We start from the raw sequence: 16,502 nt of genomic DNA, 5'->3' as shown, positions 1-16,502 counted from the left end.
CTCTTTCCAGGTTATAGTTCTCTGACAGTTAGGGGTTTTAGATCTCCCTAGTTGGATACCACTTACTGGAGGGTGTGGTCAGTGCTGGAAAGTCTGCAGTAGGAGGCCTCAGTAGGAGAAGCTAGTGTCAGGGAAGATTCTTTAGGAGTGAGAGTTGAGCTGAAGGTAGTTAGTAGAGCAACCCAGCAGAGGGACTGAATAAATGGCGATCCAGAAAATAAAGGGTTAACTGTCTAAGGCCAATGCTCTCATCAGCATCTGAAGGTGTCTGCACCTCAAGCTATTGCATTGAGCTGAGTGCAGGCACACAGAGTAGATTTCTGCAGCAAAATGTTTTGGTGCTGATGCAGCGGCTTAAGGTGCAGGCATATCCAAAAGCTGATCAGAGAGTAGGGGCTGATTCTTAACCTGTGTTATCCGCAGCCCGAGAATCAGCCCCTTGTGGCATTAGCTTTAAGAACTACTGGTGCCCAAGTTATTGAAAGTTCTGTTCCCTCATGGTTACTTATATTCTTATATTTTCAGCAGTTGTGAATTATGAAATTATTGCCCTACTGTGCCTTTTATACAGTAGTGACATCTAAGTTCCCTTTACATTTCCATGATGAGACATTGTACTGGAGGTTTGTGTAGTTAAAAATAGATTGTGTTCAGGATTGTTATGCTTCAAATCCACAAGGCCTGGGTGCTGACTAAGTCATGTCTTGGCGACTGGAAAAGGCATCTCCATGTAATTGCATGTAAGCATTATAGAGTGTTTAATCTAATTACTAAATTACTTTTGAGCTATGAATAACCCATAGAGGGAGCAAACTTTGTTTGGTACCACATGGTGCACATAAGGCACCACAGCTAGGGATGGGTGAAAAAATTCAGCAGGCATGGAATTGTGCCGAATTATAGTGTTTTGCCATTGGCAGAACAAAATTGGCCGCGGAAAAATTCACTGCACGTCAAAAAATTGACGCCTGTGTCAAAAGAATTGCTGCGAGCATCAAAAAGAATTGTCTCTCTCATCAATAGAATTGTCTTGGGCCAAAAAGGATTGTCTTTCTCATCAAAAGAATTGTCGAAAGATTCTGACGCGTGACATTTCGCATTTTAAAAGATTTGCAAATTTTTGGGCGAAGCAAAAAGCAAAGATTTGCTCATCACTAACCCCAGCACCAGCATTGGACCCTGGCACCTTAGCCAGGGGCTGACCAAAAGTCTCAGACCATAGGCTCACTGTGCAAATTAGTTCAAACTCTTTATTCTCCTAGTCTCTTTCCCTTTACATACTATAATCTATTATTCTATCTATTTAGTCTCTTTGTTCCCATACAGAAATAGGGAATGAAAACTAAAGACCAAATGGTTAGAAGTAGAAGGGTCGACTGGCACCTGTGCCTACTGCGAGTTTTCCTGGTATCCTGGCAGCCCAGTTCAACGCATATAACTGCACTTGGTTGAGTTGAATTATCTATTAAAATGGATAGATATGGAAGTACATTGCTTTTTCGATCTGTATTTATATTTTTGTTTAGGAAGCAGAGTTTTGAAAAACAAAAATACTGTAGGAATCTACTGAACCTTATTGATTTTTCATTTTATTTAAAACTGTGCTAATGAAGCTGCAGTACCAGATCCTGCTATCTAACTATATTTTTTTACACTTTCATTCTTTCAACCCCACTAGCTTTTAGAACTCTTAACCCACACATTTTGCAATATTCTGAAATCTCTTTCCTTGGGCAACCAATCACCTTGCTATTTTGTAAATCTGATTGAGTTCTAGTATTGTGATTCCTTTGTGTCTCGCTCATCTAATTGTATTTAAAAAAAAAATTAAAACCTGGAAGTTTTATCTAACACAATCTGCCATGAATTCATCATTACCTTGCACTTTGAAAAATAGTCACAGGTTTCTGCACTCCAAAAGTGTCAACTCAAGGAATGTATAGATCCCACCCCCTACCCAACCACTAAAATTCATGAACCTTAAAACTTACTGCTTGCCCTATTGCAGGCAGCAATGCCATGGCTTGCCTTCCACCCACAGGTGCTGTGCTTTGTCCCTAGTATCAGATTTCCAAACCATCGTTCACAACACTATTTGGGAATATGATTTAGTAAATATATATTGCAGTTTAGTGAATTTTATTTCATTGCCAGGTTCTTGGACCCTAGGTCCAAGTGACGTGGGGTGCACTAAAGGACTTGTTCATACTCCCTGCTTAATACAAATGTTATAGGCCGTATTTAACACAAAAACTTATCTGATTCCCACACAATAAAAGTACATTTATTATGAAACTTAGTATAAAGACATTAAGCACATGGGCTTTGTTGAGAAATGACTTTACTTTGGCTGTTACTAAAGAACAGTAAAAAGTTCTTATTAATGGAGATTTTCGTCTCTTCTCTAATTCTCCAGAGCATGTCAGGTTTTACCAACAAAAAGAGAAAAAACACCAGCTTTTTGCCTTGATTGCATTAATGCTAAATTCTTTTTCTGGAACAACCTTAGCAGACGTGTCATTTGGGTGTTAGGAAGATTGCGGTTTAATGGTACTTTGGAAACCCATCAGATGCGGTCTCCATTAAGGCATATGTCACTATAAAATTCCCGAGTTACATTTTGTAAATTACTGTCATTAGTGAGGGAACTAAAGGCCTCTCTGCCAGAGGTGCAATAGTTCTAATTGCATTTGTAATTCTAGTGCTTTCCCTACTAAGAATAACTAACACTGTGAATACTTTTGTTCTTTTTCTCTGTTTTATTTACTTATTTTGAGTGAATTTGTTTTTTCTAGTTGAGAAGATAGTTACTGGAACAGACCTTTACATTAATGATGTTGGAAAATGTAAACTGCTGCATATATATATATATATAAAAATATACATACAGTACAGTAAACATACACGTAGTGCAATTTAGTATTTAGTAATAAATGATTATTAAAATTAATAATAACTACAGGTCTCTCTCGGTGCCTTGAATAAGTGTGGAGCGATCGGACTGTGAGAGTGCGCTCCAGAGTGGAACGCACACATTGGATTAGGCTGGCACCATCTTGTTATGGTGGGAGTGAGGTGCCATTAACAGGGGTAGAGGAATTCTGCAGGACACACCAGTAAACAGAGAACCCCAAGACCAGGTGCCAACAAAGGAACCCCATTGGAGGATTTGATGAGAGCTTTCCAATTCTTTGTAGGGAATTAGTGCGGTGAATGCAAACTTTTTTGGGAGGGGTAAGGAGATCACCCCGGATTACACCTTGATACAAGGGTCTGGATACCCCACACGAGCTGGGGATCGGTGCGGTTCATGGACTGGGTTCGAAATACCCCTGGCACACTCTACCACATACTTAAGGGACATTTTTTAAAAAATGTATTAGACCTGGATATAATGAAATTTCCTTGACATGAACACTGTTTTTTCTCTTTATTAAATATTATTGAGAGAATATTCATGAATTTTCATAAAGAGACTTTTTAATGAATTTATATGGATGCATTTTGATCCAACAGAGGTTCCTGCTTATTTATAACTTTTTTAGATTGTATTATTTTCTGGCCAGCCAGTTTTGTATGTCTGATTTGAGGGGATCAATATAGGATAATTTTTTATATTTTTTTAATTGTTTTAAGAGCAATAAATTATTATCAACTATCAGACTTTTAATACATCAGAGGTTTCTTTATTTATACCATATAAAAAAAGTCTGGTTTATATGTCTACCCAAGAAAAGCAGTTTTTTTCCATTCATGGCTACTGTAGCACTCTCTTCCACATATGAAACCTCGATTTTCTCCTATACAGGAGGGCCTGCTGTCCCCTTTTGCCATCATAGAGTCAAAAAACCTATTTAAACCTGAAGCTAGACAAGACTATTGGTTCCAATTAGCAGATTAGACTTTATTGATCAGCGTGTTTAAAAGCTAGAATCTGATTGGTTACTACGGCAGAACTGCTAACACTGCACCTTTTATTACATTACATGGCAATACCAAAAGTATTTTCTATTATAATGGACCTAGGTAAATGGAATAATGTTCTTATAGAGTTGTCACATAAAAGTAAATGTAAAAAGTGAAATCTTTTTCCTCCACCAAGTAATGCTCTGTTGATAATCTCTGAACTCCTTGTAATTTTAGCACCTATAAATACTGTATCTATATATTGTAATAATTGGCTAGCACCTAAAAGCTGGCGCTATATGAGATCATCTAAGCATTCTTTTACGTTTATATTACTGCTGGTAGCCCATTACAGTACCCAGACACAATAAAGCTTTTTACACCTAATCACAGAGGCTTATGTCTTTTTTTTCTACCCGTCACTAATACAGTACAGCTACAATTGCAATTTTCCCCCTAAAACAGATGGAACTATTGGATACCAAATAACAATTTCCTGGTTACACATTAAATATGACATTAAGATTTAACCCATCCTGGTGTTGTTTTGAAAAAAATACTCTATGAATAAGCTATAATCTTTGCAAACCATTATTAATGTAACAAGGGATTCTCTCCTGAATTATCACTAGTTAAAAAGTTTTTTGGGGGGGCGGCTAGATAATATGTTGCGTGAGTTCCTTTCAGACTTCGTGTGACACCAAACAATGGTGACTGAAAGGAAAGTTGACATGTGGAATTTTGAAAATAGGGCCCTGAAAGAACAGATCTTTCAAGCAAGGACACCTCAGGCATTGTATCTGCATTCCCCACATGTTAAATATACTTGTATATTATTTATGCAAAAACAACTGGGCTGCTCCATTAAAGTGCTTTTCTCCCATGGGACTCAATTTGAAACCTCAAAGACTTTACAAACAAATACTTGGTGTTACTTTGATCAACAAAATAAAAATCTGTGTTACTGCTGGTTTACTTTAGGGCAAATGGCAGGCTATAAAATGTGAATTATAATTAAATTTTAGAACAACAACATATGGTATAGAATGTTATTGGAGCTGATGGACTATTTTATTGGACTATTTTGTACCTTGGGTCCCATCATGTTTAGGTTTTTAAATTATGATAAAGATTTTCTATTTTGCCTTATACTTTTACAAAAACCTGCCCCACTTAGCATTTTAACCTCTCTTCTGTTTTTATTATGTCCAGAAAATCCATTAGGTATTATTTTTTGGTTCCAAGTTATGGGCAGCAACTGTAGTGTATGTTCCTTTGTCTAGAACAGGGGTAACTTTCTTTGTGAGCCACAGTCAAATGTTAAAAGACTTGGGGAACAACACAAGCATGAAAAAAGTTCCTGGGGTACCAAATAAGAGCTATGATTGGCTATTTAGTAGCCCCTATGTGGACTGGCAGCCTACAGAAGGCTCTGTTTTGCTTTACACCGTGTTTTTATGCAACCAAAACTTGCCTCCAAACCAGGAATTCTTAAATAAGCACCTGCTTCGGGAACATTGGGAACAATAGCCAAGATGTTGGAGAGCAACATGTTGCTCACAAGTTGTGATGGGCGAAATAATTCCCCAGGCATGGATTTGCACTGAATTTCCTCCTTTCGCCATTGGTGGATTGTTTTGAAAAATGGATGATGAAATTAACCATTGAAAAATTTGCAAAAAAATTGACTGATCAAACAAAAATGTTGTGTGCATAGTTTTTTTTGACGCGTGACATTTTTCACTATTTCGTGAATCTTTTGAAAGTTTCGCAAATTTTTTGGAGAAGCGATTTTTTGTGCTTAATAAATATCAAACATTTTAGTTTTGAAGGCCTTAATTTGAATTTATAAGTTTTAGAGAAAGACATTTCAAATCACTGCAAAAATGTATACAGTGCTGTTTTTAGGTCCAGTGCCACCATAGTGCGGTCTCGTACCTTAGGTCACGCCGGCCGGCAGACGCGCACTGGAAATCCATTCTGCTTGTGTGCAGTTGCGCATCCTTGTAAATGGTGATGAGCAACTGTGCATGTGCGATGACGTTTGTCATACACAGTTCATACACAGTTAAGCACAATGAAGCCTTTTAAACAATGAAGCCTTGTATTTTCCTCATTTCCTTTATTGTTTTGCAGCCAAAAACTGCCTATTTAGACTGATTTCTCATTCCAAACTGGTTTCTGGTTGTATCAGTTTCTTAAGCCTGTTTTACTTTGAATTTCTGGTTTTTTATTTCGGCCTGTTTCCTGACAACGTTCCTAGTTGCTCGCCTTGACCTTTGCCTGTTTTTCCACTATGATTTTGCCTGATCCTTGCCCGTACCTTATATTTTCTTATCTGTACTCTACACGTTAGCAGGGTCCCAGCTTGGACCGCAGCAGAAACTTCTGGGACCCAAAAGGGCATTGGTGAAGACCAGAAAGAGCTGGGTGTCCCTGCTTTACCGTAAGAGACAGATTATACATTAGCGGCCTCATATAGGTTCCTGCCTAACTAGTACGTTACACCCTCAGATTGTGGAAGTGACATCACACACATACATAGTTACATAGTTACATAGGGTTGAAAAAAGATCAGTGTCCATCAAGTTCAACCCATCCAAGTAAACCCAGCACACACAACCCACACCTACCAATCTATACACTCACATACATAACTATAAATACAACCACTAGTACTAACTGTAGATATTAGTATCACAATAGCCTTGGATATTCTGATTGATCAAGAACTCATCCAGGCCCCTCTTAAAGGCATTAACATAATCTGCCATTACCACATCTCTAGGAAGGGCATTCCACAACCTCACTGCCCTCACCGTGAAAAACCACCTACGCTGCTTCAAATGGAAGCTCCTTTCCTCTAATCTAAAGGGGTGACCTCTGGTGCGTTGATTGTTTTTATGGGAAAAAAGAACATCCCCCAACTGCCTATAATCCCCTCTAATGTACTTGTACAGAGTAATCATGTCCCCTCGCAAGCGCCTCTTTTCCAGAGAAAACAACCCCAACCTCGACAGTCTAACCTCATAGCTTAAATCTTCCATCCCCTTAACCAGTTTAGTTGCACGTCTTTGCACTCTCTCCAGCTCATTAATATCCTTCTTAAGGACTGGAGCCCAAAACTGCACTGCATACTCAAGGTGAGGCCTTACCAGGGACCTATAAAGGGGCAAAATTATGTTCTCATCCCTTGAGTCAATGCCCTTTTTTATACAAGACAGCACTTTATTTGCTTTAGTAGCCACAGAATGACACTGCCTGGCATTAGACAACTTGTTATCAACAAAAACCCCTAGATCCTTCTCCATTAAGGAAACCCCCAACACACTACCATTCAGTAGATAGTTTGCGTTTATATTATTTCTACCAAAGTGCATAACTTTGCACTTATCAACATTGAACCTCATTTTCCAGTTTGCTGCCCAGTTATCTAATTTTGTCAAATCACTCTGCAAAGCAGCAGCATCCTGCATGGAACTTATAGTTTTGCACAATTTAGTGTCATCAGCAAAAATAGAAACAGTACTGTCTATGCCCACCTCCAGGTCATTAATAAACAAGTTAAAAAGCAAAGGCCCAAGGACTGACCCCTGCGGTACTCCACTAACCACACTGGTCCAATTAGAAAATGTTCCATTTACAACCACTCTTTGTACTCTATCCTTCAGCCAGTTCTCTATCCAATTACAAATATTATGTTCTAGGCCAATATTCCTTAATTTGATCATTAACCTTCTGTGAGGTACTGTATCAAACGCTTTAGCAAAGTCCAAGTAGATGACATCAACTGCCATTCCAGCATCAAGGTTCCTGCTCACCTCCTCATAAAAGGCGACTAAATTAGTCTGGCAAGATCTGTTACGCATAAAACCATGCTGGCACAAACTAATAGTATTGTGAACTGCAATGTATTCAAGTACCCTATCCCTTATTACCCCTTCCAAAAGTTTTCCTACTACTGATGTCAGACTAACAGGCCTATAGTTTTCAGGCTGAGAACGGGATCCCTTTTTAAATAACGGCACCACATTAGCAATCCGCCAGTCTCTTGGCACCATGCCAGACATCAATGAATCCTGAAAAATTATGTGAAGAGGATTGGCAATCACAGCGCTCAGCTCATATAATACCCTGGGATGAATCCCATCCGGCCCTGGACCTTTGTTTACCTTTACATGTTCAAGTCTCTTTTGAATTTCCTCCCGAGTGACCCATGCGCCAGTAGCTAAATTACTAGAACTGGGCATATTACAAGGGAAGCCTTCATTATCTGGCTCCTCAGATGTATAGACAGATGAAAAATAAGAGTTCAAAATTTCAGCTTTTTCCCCGTTCTCATCAACCAACTTACCCCCCCCGTGATAATAAAGTTCCCACCCCTTCTTGCTTCATTTTTTTACTATTCACATAATTAAAAAATAATTTAGGATTCTTTTTACTCCTAGCAGCAATATCCCTTTCCATTTCTATTTTAGCTTGCTTGATAGCTTTTTTGCATGCTTTATTTGCTTCCTTGTACCTGATGAAAGTTTCCGCTGTCCCAGCTAACTTGAATGCCCTAAAAGCACGTTTTTTCTTACCAACCTCTACAATAACACTTTTATTCAGCCATAAAGGTTTTGCTTTGCGATGCCTCTCCTTGCTTACAAGGGGGATATACTGTTGTGTATACCTACAAAGCAATGTTTTAAAGATGTTCCATTTTCCTTCTGTGTCTAACCCCATGAAAAGCCTTTCCCAGTTGACACATTGCAGAGATGCCCTTATACTGGCAAAGTCTGCACATCTAAAATTAAGCGTATTAGTTACTTCCTTATAGCGCTGTCTCTGCAGCATTATCTCAAAGGAGACCATGTTGTGATCACTGTTCCCCAAATGCTCACCCACACAAATGTTAGAGATGAGTTCATTATTATTAGAAATCACCAGGTCCAAAATAGCGTCATTCCTAGTGGGTTCTTGAACCGCCTGAAATAAAAAGTTGTCATTTAGCATATTTACAAACCTACTAGCTTTTTCTGACTTAGCCACCCCATTACTCCAGTCAATGTCCGGATAATTAAAGTCCCCCATAACAACAACTTGACCCAGTTTTGAAGCCTCCTCCATTTGCAACAATAGCTGGGCCTCATCCCCCTCATCTATACGGGGTGGTTTATAGCATACACCAATGATCATTTTCTTTGTGACCTTCAGCCCTACTGAAATTTCTACCCAAAGAGATTCAACGTTTTCATTGGTAATGTCTTTATTACATGGCTTTAAGTCTGACTTTACGTAAAGACAAACCCCTCCACCCTTTTTAATCTCTCTGTCCCTCCTAAAAAGTGTATAACCATTTAAATTCGCAGCCCAGTCGCATTTATCATCCCACCAGGTCTCAGTGATACCTATTAAATCATAATTTTCAATACATGCAATAGCTTGCAGCTCCCCTAATTTACCCGACAAGCTACATGCATTAGCCAGCATGCAGCGGAGATGATTACTTCTCCCTCTGATGTTTACATTAGCTAAGGGAGAATTAGAGCTAAGGCAATTATGAGACTGCTTTCCTTGTAACGGAAGCTCCTTATCTGATAAACTATATGCCCCCCTCACTCCTCCCTCACAACCCTTTGCTAGTCCCCCTACCCCGTCTACACTGATTTTCCCATGGAATTCTAGCTCACCCACCCCCCCCTTGTCTAGTTTAAACACTCCTCCAACCTCTTAACCATTCTCTCCCCTAGCACAGCAGACCCCCTTCCATTGAGGTGCAATCCGTCAGGGCTGTATAGATTGTACCCCAAGGAAAAGTCAGCCCAGTGCTCTAGGAACCCAAACCCTTCCTTCCTACACCAAGACTTTAGCCACGCATTTAGCTCCCTAAGCTCCCGCTGTCTCCCTAAACTTGCACGCGGCACCGGCAAAATTTCCGAAAAAATGACATTGGAGGACCTTTGCCTAATCTTAGAGCCTAGATCCCTGAACTCACTCTTTAAAGTCCCCCACCTACCGTTCATTTTGTCGTTAGTACCGATATGTACCAAGACAGCCGGGTCTTGCCCAGCCCCTCCCAATAATGTGTCAACCCGATCAACCACATGCCGAACCCTGGCACCAGGAAGACAGCAAACTGTCCGGTTTAAGCGATCCGCTTGACAGATTACCCTGTCCACTTTCCTAATGATCGAATCCCCTATAACCACCATCTGCTTAGGCCTAGCTCTGCTCTCCTCCCCACCACTACTAGTGAAACTGGTCTTCCGGCTGTTAGAGAGATCAGCCTCACCTAGAACTGCCAATCCAGAGTTCACACTCCCATCTTCTTCACACAATCTGGCAAATCTGTTGGGATGCGCAAACCCTGGAGCAGCCTCCCTTTTCCTTTTCCCCACACTAGATTTTCTAACTGTCACCCAGCTTACTGCCCTATCATCCTTTTGCTGCTCCCCTCCCCACCTACTATCTGACCCCACTAGTTCTTGTTCAGTTAACAAGAGACCCCTCTCAAGATTGTTGATTGAACGCAGTGTTGCAACGTGTTCCTCTAGGACTCTAACACGAGCCTCTAAAGTGGCAATTCGCTCACATCCACAACAGAGGTATGCACTTTGGAACTGTTGTTCCACAACGGCATACATGTGGCAGACTGTGCACTGTGTCAGACCTTCAATGTTGCTACAACTCATACTCCCAGTTACAAGAACAGTTAAACAAAAAAAAAGGTGTAAGGACTTGTAGTAAATACCTTGTTTTACCTTATTTTTAACTCCCTTAGTGTGTAACTCCTGAGTTTATAACTCCACTTACAGAGCCCCCACTTAAAGAGCAATCACTTAAAGAGCACCTACCACCAGAGCAAGCTCCACTGGAGTGCCTGTGGTTCTATTTATGCAGTCTGTAAAGGTGAACTAATCAAACCCCACCCTCCTCAAGCTGAGGGTAATTACAAGGGAATGTAACCTGCTGTAAGCCTATGGATCCCACAAACTTTGTAAATTAGCTCCAAAAACAACAATTACTTATGAAAAAAATAAATAAAACCCAACAGTTAAAAAAACACAATGGTTTTGATAAAGTTAGTAAAGAATACTTATCCCTTTTTAGTTGAAATGAAAGCAAGTTGATTCAACCAGCCACCAGCCTGTTAGTAAGCCTTTGCCTGTTTTTCCACTATGATTTTGCCTGATCCTTGCCCGTACCTTATATTTTCTTATCTGTACTCTACACGTTAGCAGGGTCCCAGCTTGGACCACAGCAGAAACTTCTGGGACCCAAAAGGGCATTGGTGAAGACCAGAAAGAGCTGGGTGTCCCTGCTTTACCGTAAGAGACAGATTATACATTAGCGGCCTCATATAGGTTCCTGCCTAACTAGTACGTTACACCCTCAGATTGTGTAAGTGACATCACACACAGCATGTGAAGTCACTTCCGCTCAAGTGACATCAAAAGCACCATGTCACGTATCCTACCCACCACACACACTCCAGCACCAGATTTCTGCAGAAACTAGGGTGCCTATATATAAATATGGCCCTGCTTTTATACTCAGCCTTTCTTCCAATTAGATCTGCCTCCCTCCCTTAAAATAAAAATACCAATGACCCTAAAGGTCAATAGTTTTAGTAAAATATGGGAGAAAAGCACATCATAAACATTTATACTGAAAAAATCACATTTCAGTAAATGTTGGGCAAAATGGTTAATCTTCCCGTAATAGCACTTACTCATAAGGAATGAAGAGGGCACATTGGCTTATAATTATGATACTTTGATAGTACAGTAAGACCATGAGAATGGGAATGTGTAAAGCTGATACATGTGGGGATTCATTTTATTACATTACCTGCAAATTTCAACATTCTGTGCAAACTGGGAGTTTTCTGGTTGGGTTCCAGGCTTTAGATGACTAACATTGAAATATGAAAGGGTGTGATTTAGGAAACCATGCATGGTGCCGTTTTCACTGTACATGTACTGATACACAAGGCGTGGAATGAAGTCAGATGTCACAGATATTACAAATGCCTGAGAGACAGAGAGATAACCAATTAAATGTTTAAAAGCACATGGCTCCCATTCATGTGAATGGGCAGCTGATTAATAGGACACTGCAGACAAGACAACAAAGAAACATAAAACCTTAGAAATATGATTATATACATAGAGCACTCATAACTTTACTTGCAATGGATAGACTGTTCTTCAAGTTTCTAGACTCCGTATAGAACATATTTATTCTTTTATTTGTTAGTGTCTCATGTATTTAAGTAATAGAATATTTATGGATTTCTTTTTGGTTAGTCCCCTCCCACTTACCTCCAGGATCTACACATTTTTTTTTAGCAGTACGGCTTGTAGTTTAACCTTTTCCTAAGCTGCCATAGTCCCTGAGGCTGACTGATCATAAACTCCCTTTACCACTATGTTGCCCAGTAATAGTAAAAAGTTAACTGCTCCGTTTTGCTTTGCTGACATTTCCCCAGATGCAATGGAGTTTTTGGGTAAAATTCTAGTGCATTTTTAAGCCACTGAGGTGAAAGTGTTCAGAAATCTGCTCTAGAATTTTGCCACAAGTTTTGTTTCCTTGGGGAAAATACATATATGCCATTATTATGCCCCCCTTGCCTTCTACATCAGTCAATCCATTGGAGCCCTCCAGGGTGACACAGATGACCATTAGCATAGGTAGACGTGTGAGCTTCCCTTGGCAGAAGTATTGGCCTTAAGCTGCAATGAGACCTATTTAGATATCAGTTTACTCCTGATTTCAGTATCATACTAGATTCTAGAATGGTATCAAAATGCTGAGTTAAAAACTTTAGTCTTGTTGAATGCTAAATGCATGAAGGCTGCATGTTTTGATAGATATAATGTGAAAGCTATAAGTGTACAAGGCACAATATTAAAGATCTTTCTGTGCTTTCCTGTTCAGAATAACTTGGCATGTAGGATCAAAAAGCTTACAAATTACACATTCATATAAACCCATTTGCACATTTAATGTGCCATCAATCCCAGCTAACATGTTTTATAAGTAATGTCCTGTTCATTAGAGAAAATAAATGTACGTTAATTATGTTTAATTCCCATTACATAGTTGGCATGAGGTTTTATATCTGGTTGATAAAATTGGCAATGAATCAGCTAATTGGAACTCACATTCTACTCATCACAAACATTGTACTGAATCAAGCACTTAACCTCTTTGTGCAGTCGGTGGGTTCCCATATGTGGCCCACTTCTAACATGCTACAAGAGCACATCATAAATTTGTAATTTGCTCTTTAACTAGTGTGGTTTCAATGCATGGAAAACTATTTGTTCATGTGTAAAAGAACATTTTGATAGAGGTAATATTCTACTTAGTGGCTACTCAGTAGTAAATTTCAGATGTTCCTACTTTACAACATAAGGTGAATATTTTCTGAATGCAGCCCTATATGGGTTTGTAAGCACTGTATTCATGATAGGCAGACAAGAGGGGGCATGTAGACATTCCCCACCCTGCCCCTCTACTTGTATCTAAAATGGGCAGACTGGAGGCAGCACATAGTCATTCCCTATCCTTTTCCCCTAACTTGTACACCATTCACTAAGGTTAAGGAGCAATGGAAGGCTCCATTCCACTGACGCAAGTGTTTTGAGCACTAAGGTGTGCAATTTGGTGCACTTGCAAATTTAGTTACCAACCCCTACTGACTTGTTCTTGACAATGAAACATTATTTCTCAGAATCCTAATTAAGTGGCATATACTGGTCATGGTAATATACTTATGTTATTTAAGTGGAACAACACTGAGCTCCTATAGTTGCAACTCGCAAAAAGAAGCCTTGCACGCAAAGTAGTTTTATCTTAAGTCCCAGATTTGCTGTCTGAAAGTTTACAAATAAAACGATTTACAATACATACATGTAAAAAGTAAAGAATAACACAGCTTATAGGATACTTACATTTATAATCACTGAAAACTTGCCAATCCCACTTAAAATATTGTACCAAATTCCTGAAAAAGAATAAAGAATGTATTTTTTTTTTAAATCTCACAAATCTCTGGAATTCACAATGCAAACAAGGTTGTTTGACAACACGATAACTTTGAATAAACATTTCTGGGCCTACCTATATCCTTTGCCCGCACTGCGTCAGGTCGTCGAAGTTCTGTCACAAATTTCTTTGCATCCAGTCTAACTTCTATTATGTTGTTGAGGAGAGCGAAGAGTGGGGCCAGTGGGAACGATGCCACAAATAACGTTACAAAGCCAAACTGGATAACTAAACAAAAGAAAAATAAACATATTTGAAAGATATTATTTGTTTGTGAAGAAAAAATACAGTAGTAAACTGAATAAAGCCTTTCTATTTTGTAAATTAATTATCATAATAATTTTGCCTTGGAATCATTCTAAAGAACAAGGCTGACAAAATGCAAGTAGATATCCCTTTCCAGATCAATAATACTTTGTCAAGGATCATTGAGCATGTGCTAATTCTTAGTGAGATGTAAGGAAGCAATTTGTTTTGCACTCATTTAGCTTCCTGTAGAAGAAACAGAAGGAATTCAGAAGTGCAAAAAAAGCTACTTCCAAAGGCATGTAATAACAAATATTTTAATTTCAGTAAGTTTGCAGGGATATTTACATGGATATTTCTGACTGTTACAAATTGTTCTTTAATTCTAATTCACAACATCCATCGACTTCAGTGTCTCTTGAAAGACTGCAGTATTGGTGACCTGCTGGGTTTACGACCAGTAATTCTGCACAAAGCTGAAGAGATCACAAGCCAATCATGTGTAGGCTTATAAACTGTGTGTAGCCAAGGGCTACCTCTGGGCACATTTTTCTACAAACAGTGTGGATATTTACATGTCAAACAAAACTTCTTGAGCTCAGAACTGTTTGTTAATTATATATTAATATATTCTTTCTACAGCAAGATAACATATGGGATTGTGCATTCCCTAAAGGAAAATGGATACCAGTATATTAGCTGGCTGTTATAAATACACATGCATTGGCCTCGCAAAACTAGATGCACAAGTCTTATTTCATATTCCCCAAAAGGCATACATTTCTAATAAGGTGGCCGTACAGGGGCCAATAGAATTTGATGCTGATTTGGTTCTTCCAGAGTAAGCTAGCTTATTGGCATGTGTATGGGGCCCTCTGATGGGCCTGCCCAGCAGATATCTTAGCCCCCAAGGGTCAAATAATCGGATCAGCCCACTTCAAGGTGGCCATATTGGGAAAAGATTTGCTTATTCAGTGACCTCACCAAGCGAATGAATCTTTAAATGTATGACCATATGTATATTAGTTTAAATCTAAAATCGTTTAGATTTTTTTCAACCTAACTTACTATGTTACTATGTTTAGTGATGGGCGAAAAGTTTCGCCAGGCATGGATTTGCGGCGAATTTCCGCGTTTCGCCATTGGCGGATTGTTTCGCGAAACGGATGAAAAATTTAGCCGCGGAAAAATTCACCGCACGTCCAAAAATTGTCGCCGGCGTCAAAAAAGAATAGTCGCGGGCGACAAAATAATAGACGCGCGCGACGAAACAATAGCCGTGCGACAAAACAATAGTCGCGGGCGACAAAACAATAGCCGCGCGACAAAACAATAGCCGCGTGCGACGAAACAATAGCCGTGCGACAAAACAATAGCCGCGGGCAACGAAACAATAGCCGCGCGACAAAATAATAGCCGCGTGCGACGAAACACTAGACGTGCGACAAAACAATAGTCGCGGGCGACGAAACAATAGCCGCGTGTGACGAAACACTAGCCGTGCGACAAAACAATAGTCGCGGGCGACGAAACAATAGCCGCGTGCGACGAAACAATAGCCATGCGACAAAACAATAGCCGCGCGACAAAATAATAGACGCGTGCATCAATTTTTTTTGTCGCACGACATTTTCGCCGTTTCGCAAATTTTTCGCCATTTCGCGGATCTTTTGAAAGATTCGCGAATTTTTCGGCGAAGCGAAACGGAACAGATTCACTCATCACTAACTATGTTATATAAATGAGAGATTCAGCCCACTTTATTGAACAAATAGTCAGTGGACTAGAGTTCAGTGTTTAGTCTTGATATTTGCACTTATCAAGTCAAGTGAAGTCTGACTTATCAACTATATATGGCAGTTGTGAAAGCCCACCCTTTAGGGTGAGAGACAAGAAAACACATTTGCTGTCATAGATATTCTTGGAATTGTGACTAAATATGTTTTCTATATCTGCAACGTTGTTATGAGCTAAGATAATGCTACAATCCTTACTTACCTACAGACAATAATACATAAGAAACGGCTTCAGGTTGAACATCTTGGCTTTAGTAAAGCTAGGGATGCATGAAATGCATAATTCATGTGCATTTTCAAATTTAAGATAAATCAAAGATAAATAGAAACATTTAAGCAATCTTTAAAAAAGTGTTGCATTTAGTTGTTTGGGGTTCTGATTTGGTTCAGTTAAACATTTGGAGGCAGATTTATGAAAACAAAAATTCAAAAACCCAAAAATGTCAATTGTACACTTATGTCTGAAAAAACTTGAAGCTCAAAACTTGAAAAACAACTCAAATGCAACGGAATCAC

General features: G+C 39.3%; 1 protein-coding gene across 1 annotated transcript in view; it reads right to left on the bottom strand.

Moving 5' to 3' along the window:
* Positions 1 to 16,502, bottom strand: part of ano2 (anoctamin 2, calcium activated chloride channel) — a 155,589-nt gene that overhangs the window by 5,879 nt on the left and 133,208 nt on the right. Inside the window, exons 22-24 of the mRNA XM_018092811.2 lie at positions 14,020 to 14,172; positions 13,851 to 13,903; positions 11,743 to 11,924 (exon numbers count right to left, since the gene is read on the bottom strand). Coding sequence (XP_017948300.2) covers positions 11,743 to 11,924; positions 13,851 to 13,903; positions 14,020 to 14,172 — 388 coding nt within the window. The remainder of the gene's footprint in view (positions 1 to 11,742; positions 11,925 to 13,850; positions 13,904 to 14,019; positions 14,173 to 16,502) is intronic.

The sequence above is a fragment of the Xenopus tropicalis genome, chromosome 3 (assembly GCF_000004195.4).
Source record: "Xenopus tropicalis strain Nigerian chromosome 3, UCB_Xtro_10.0, whole genome shotgun sequence".
NCBI classification, from domain to species: Eukaryota; Metazoa; Chordata; class Amphibia; order Anura; family Pipidae; genus Xenopus; species Xenopus tropicalis.
The sequence above is the reverse complement of the archived record's forward strand: the minus strand, read 5'-3'. Positions and strand labels throughout refer to the sequence as shown.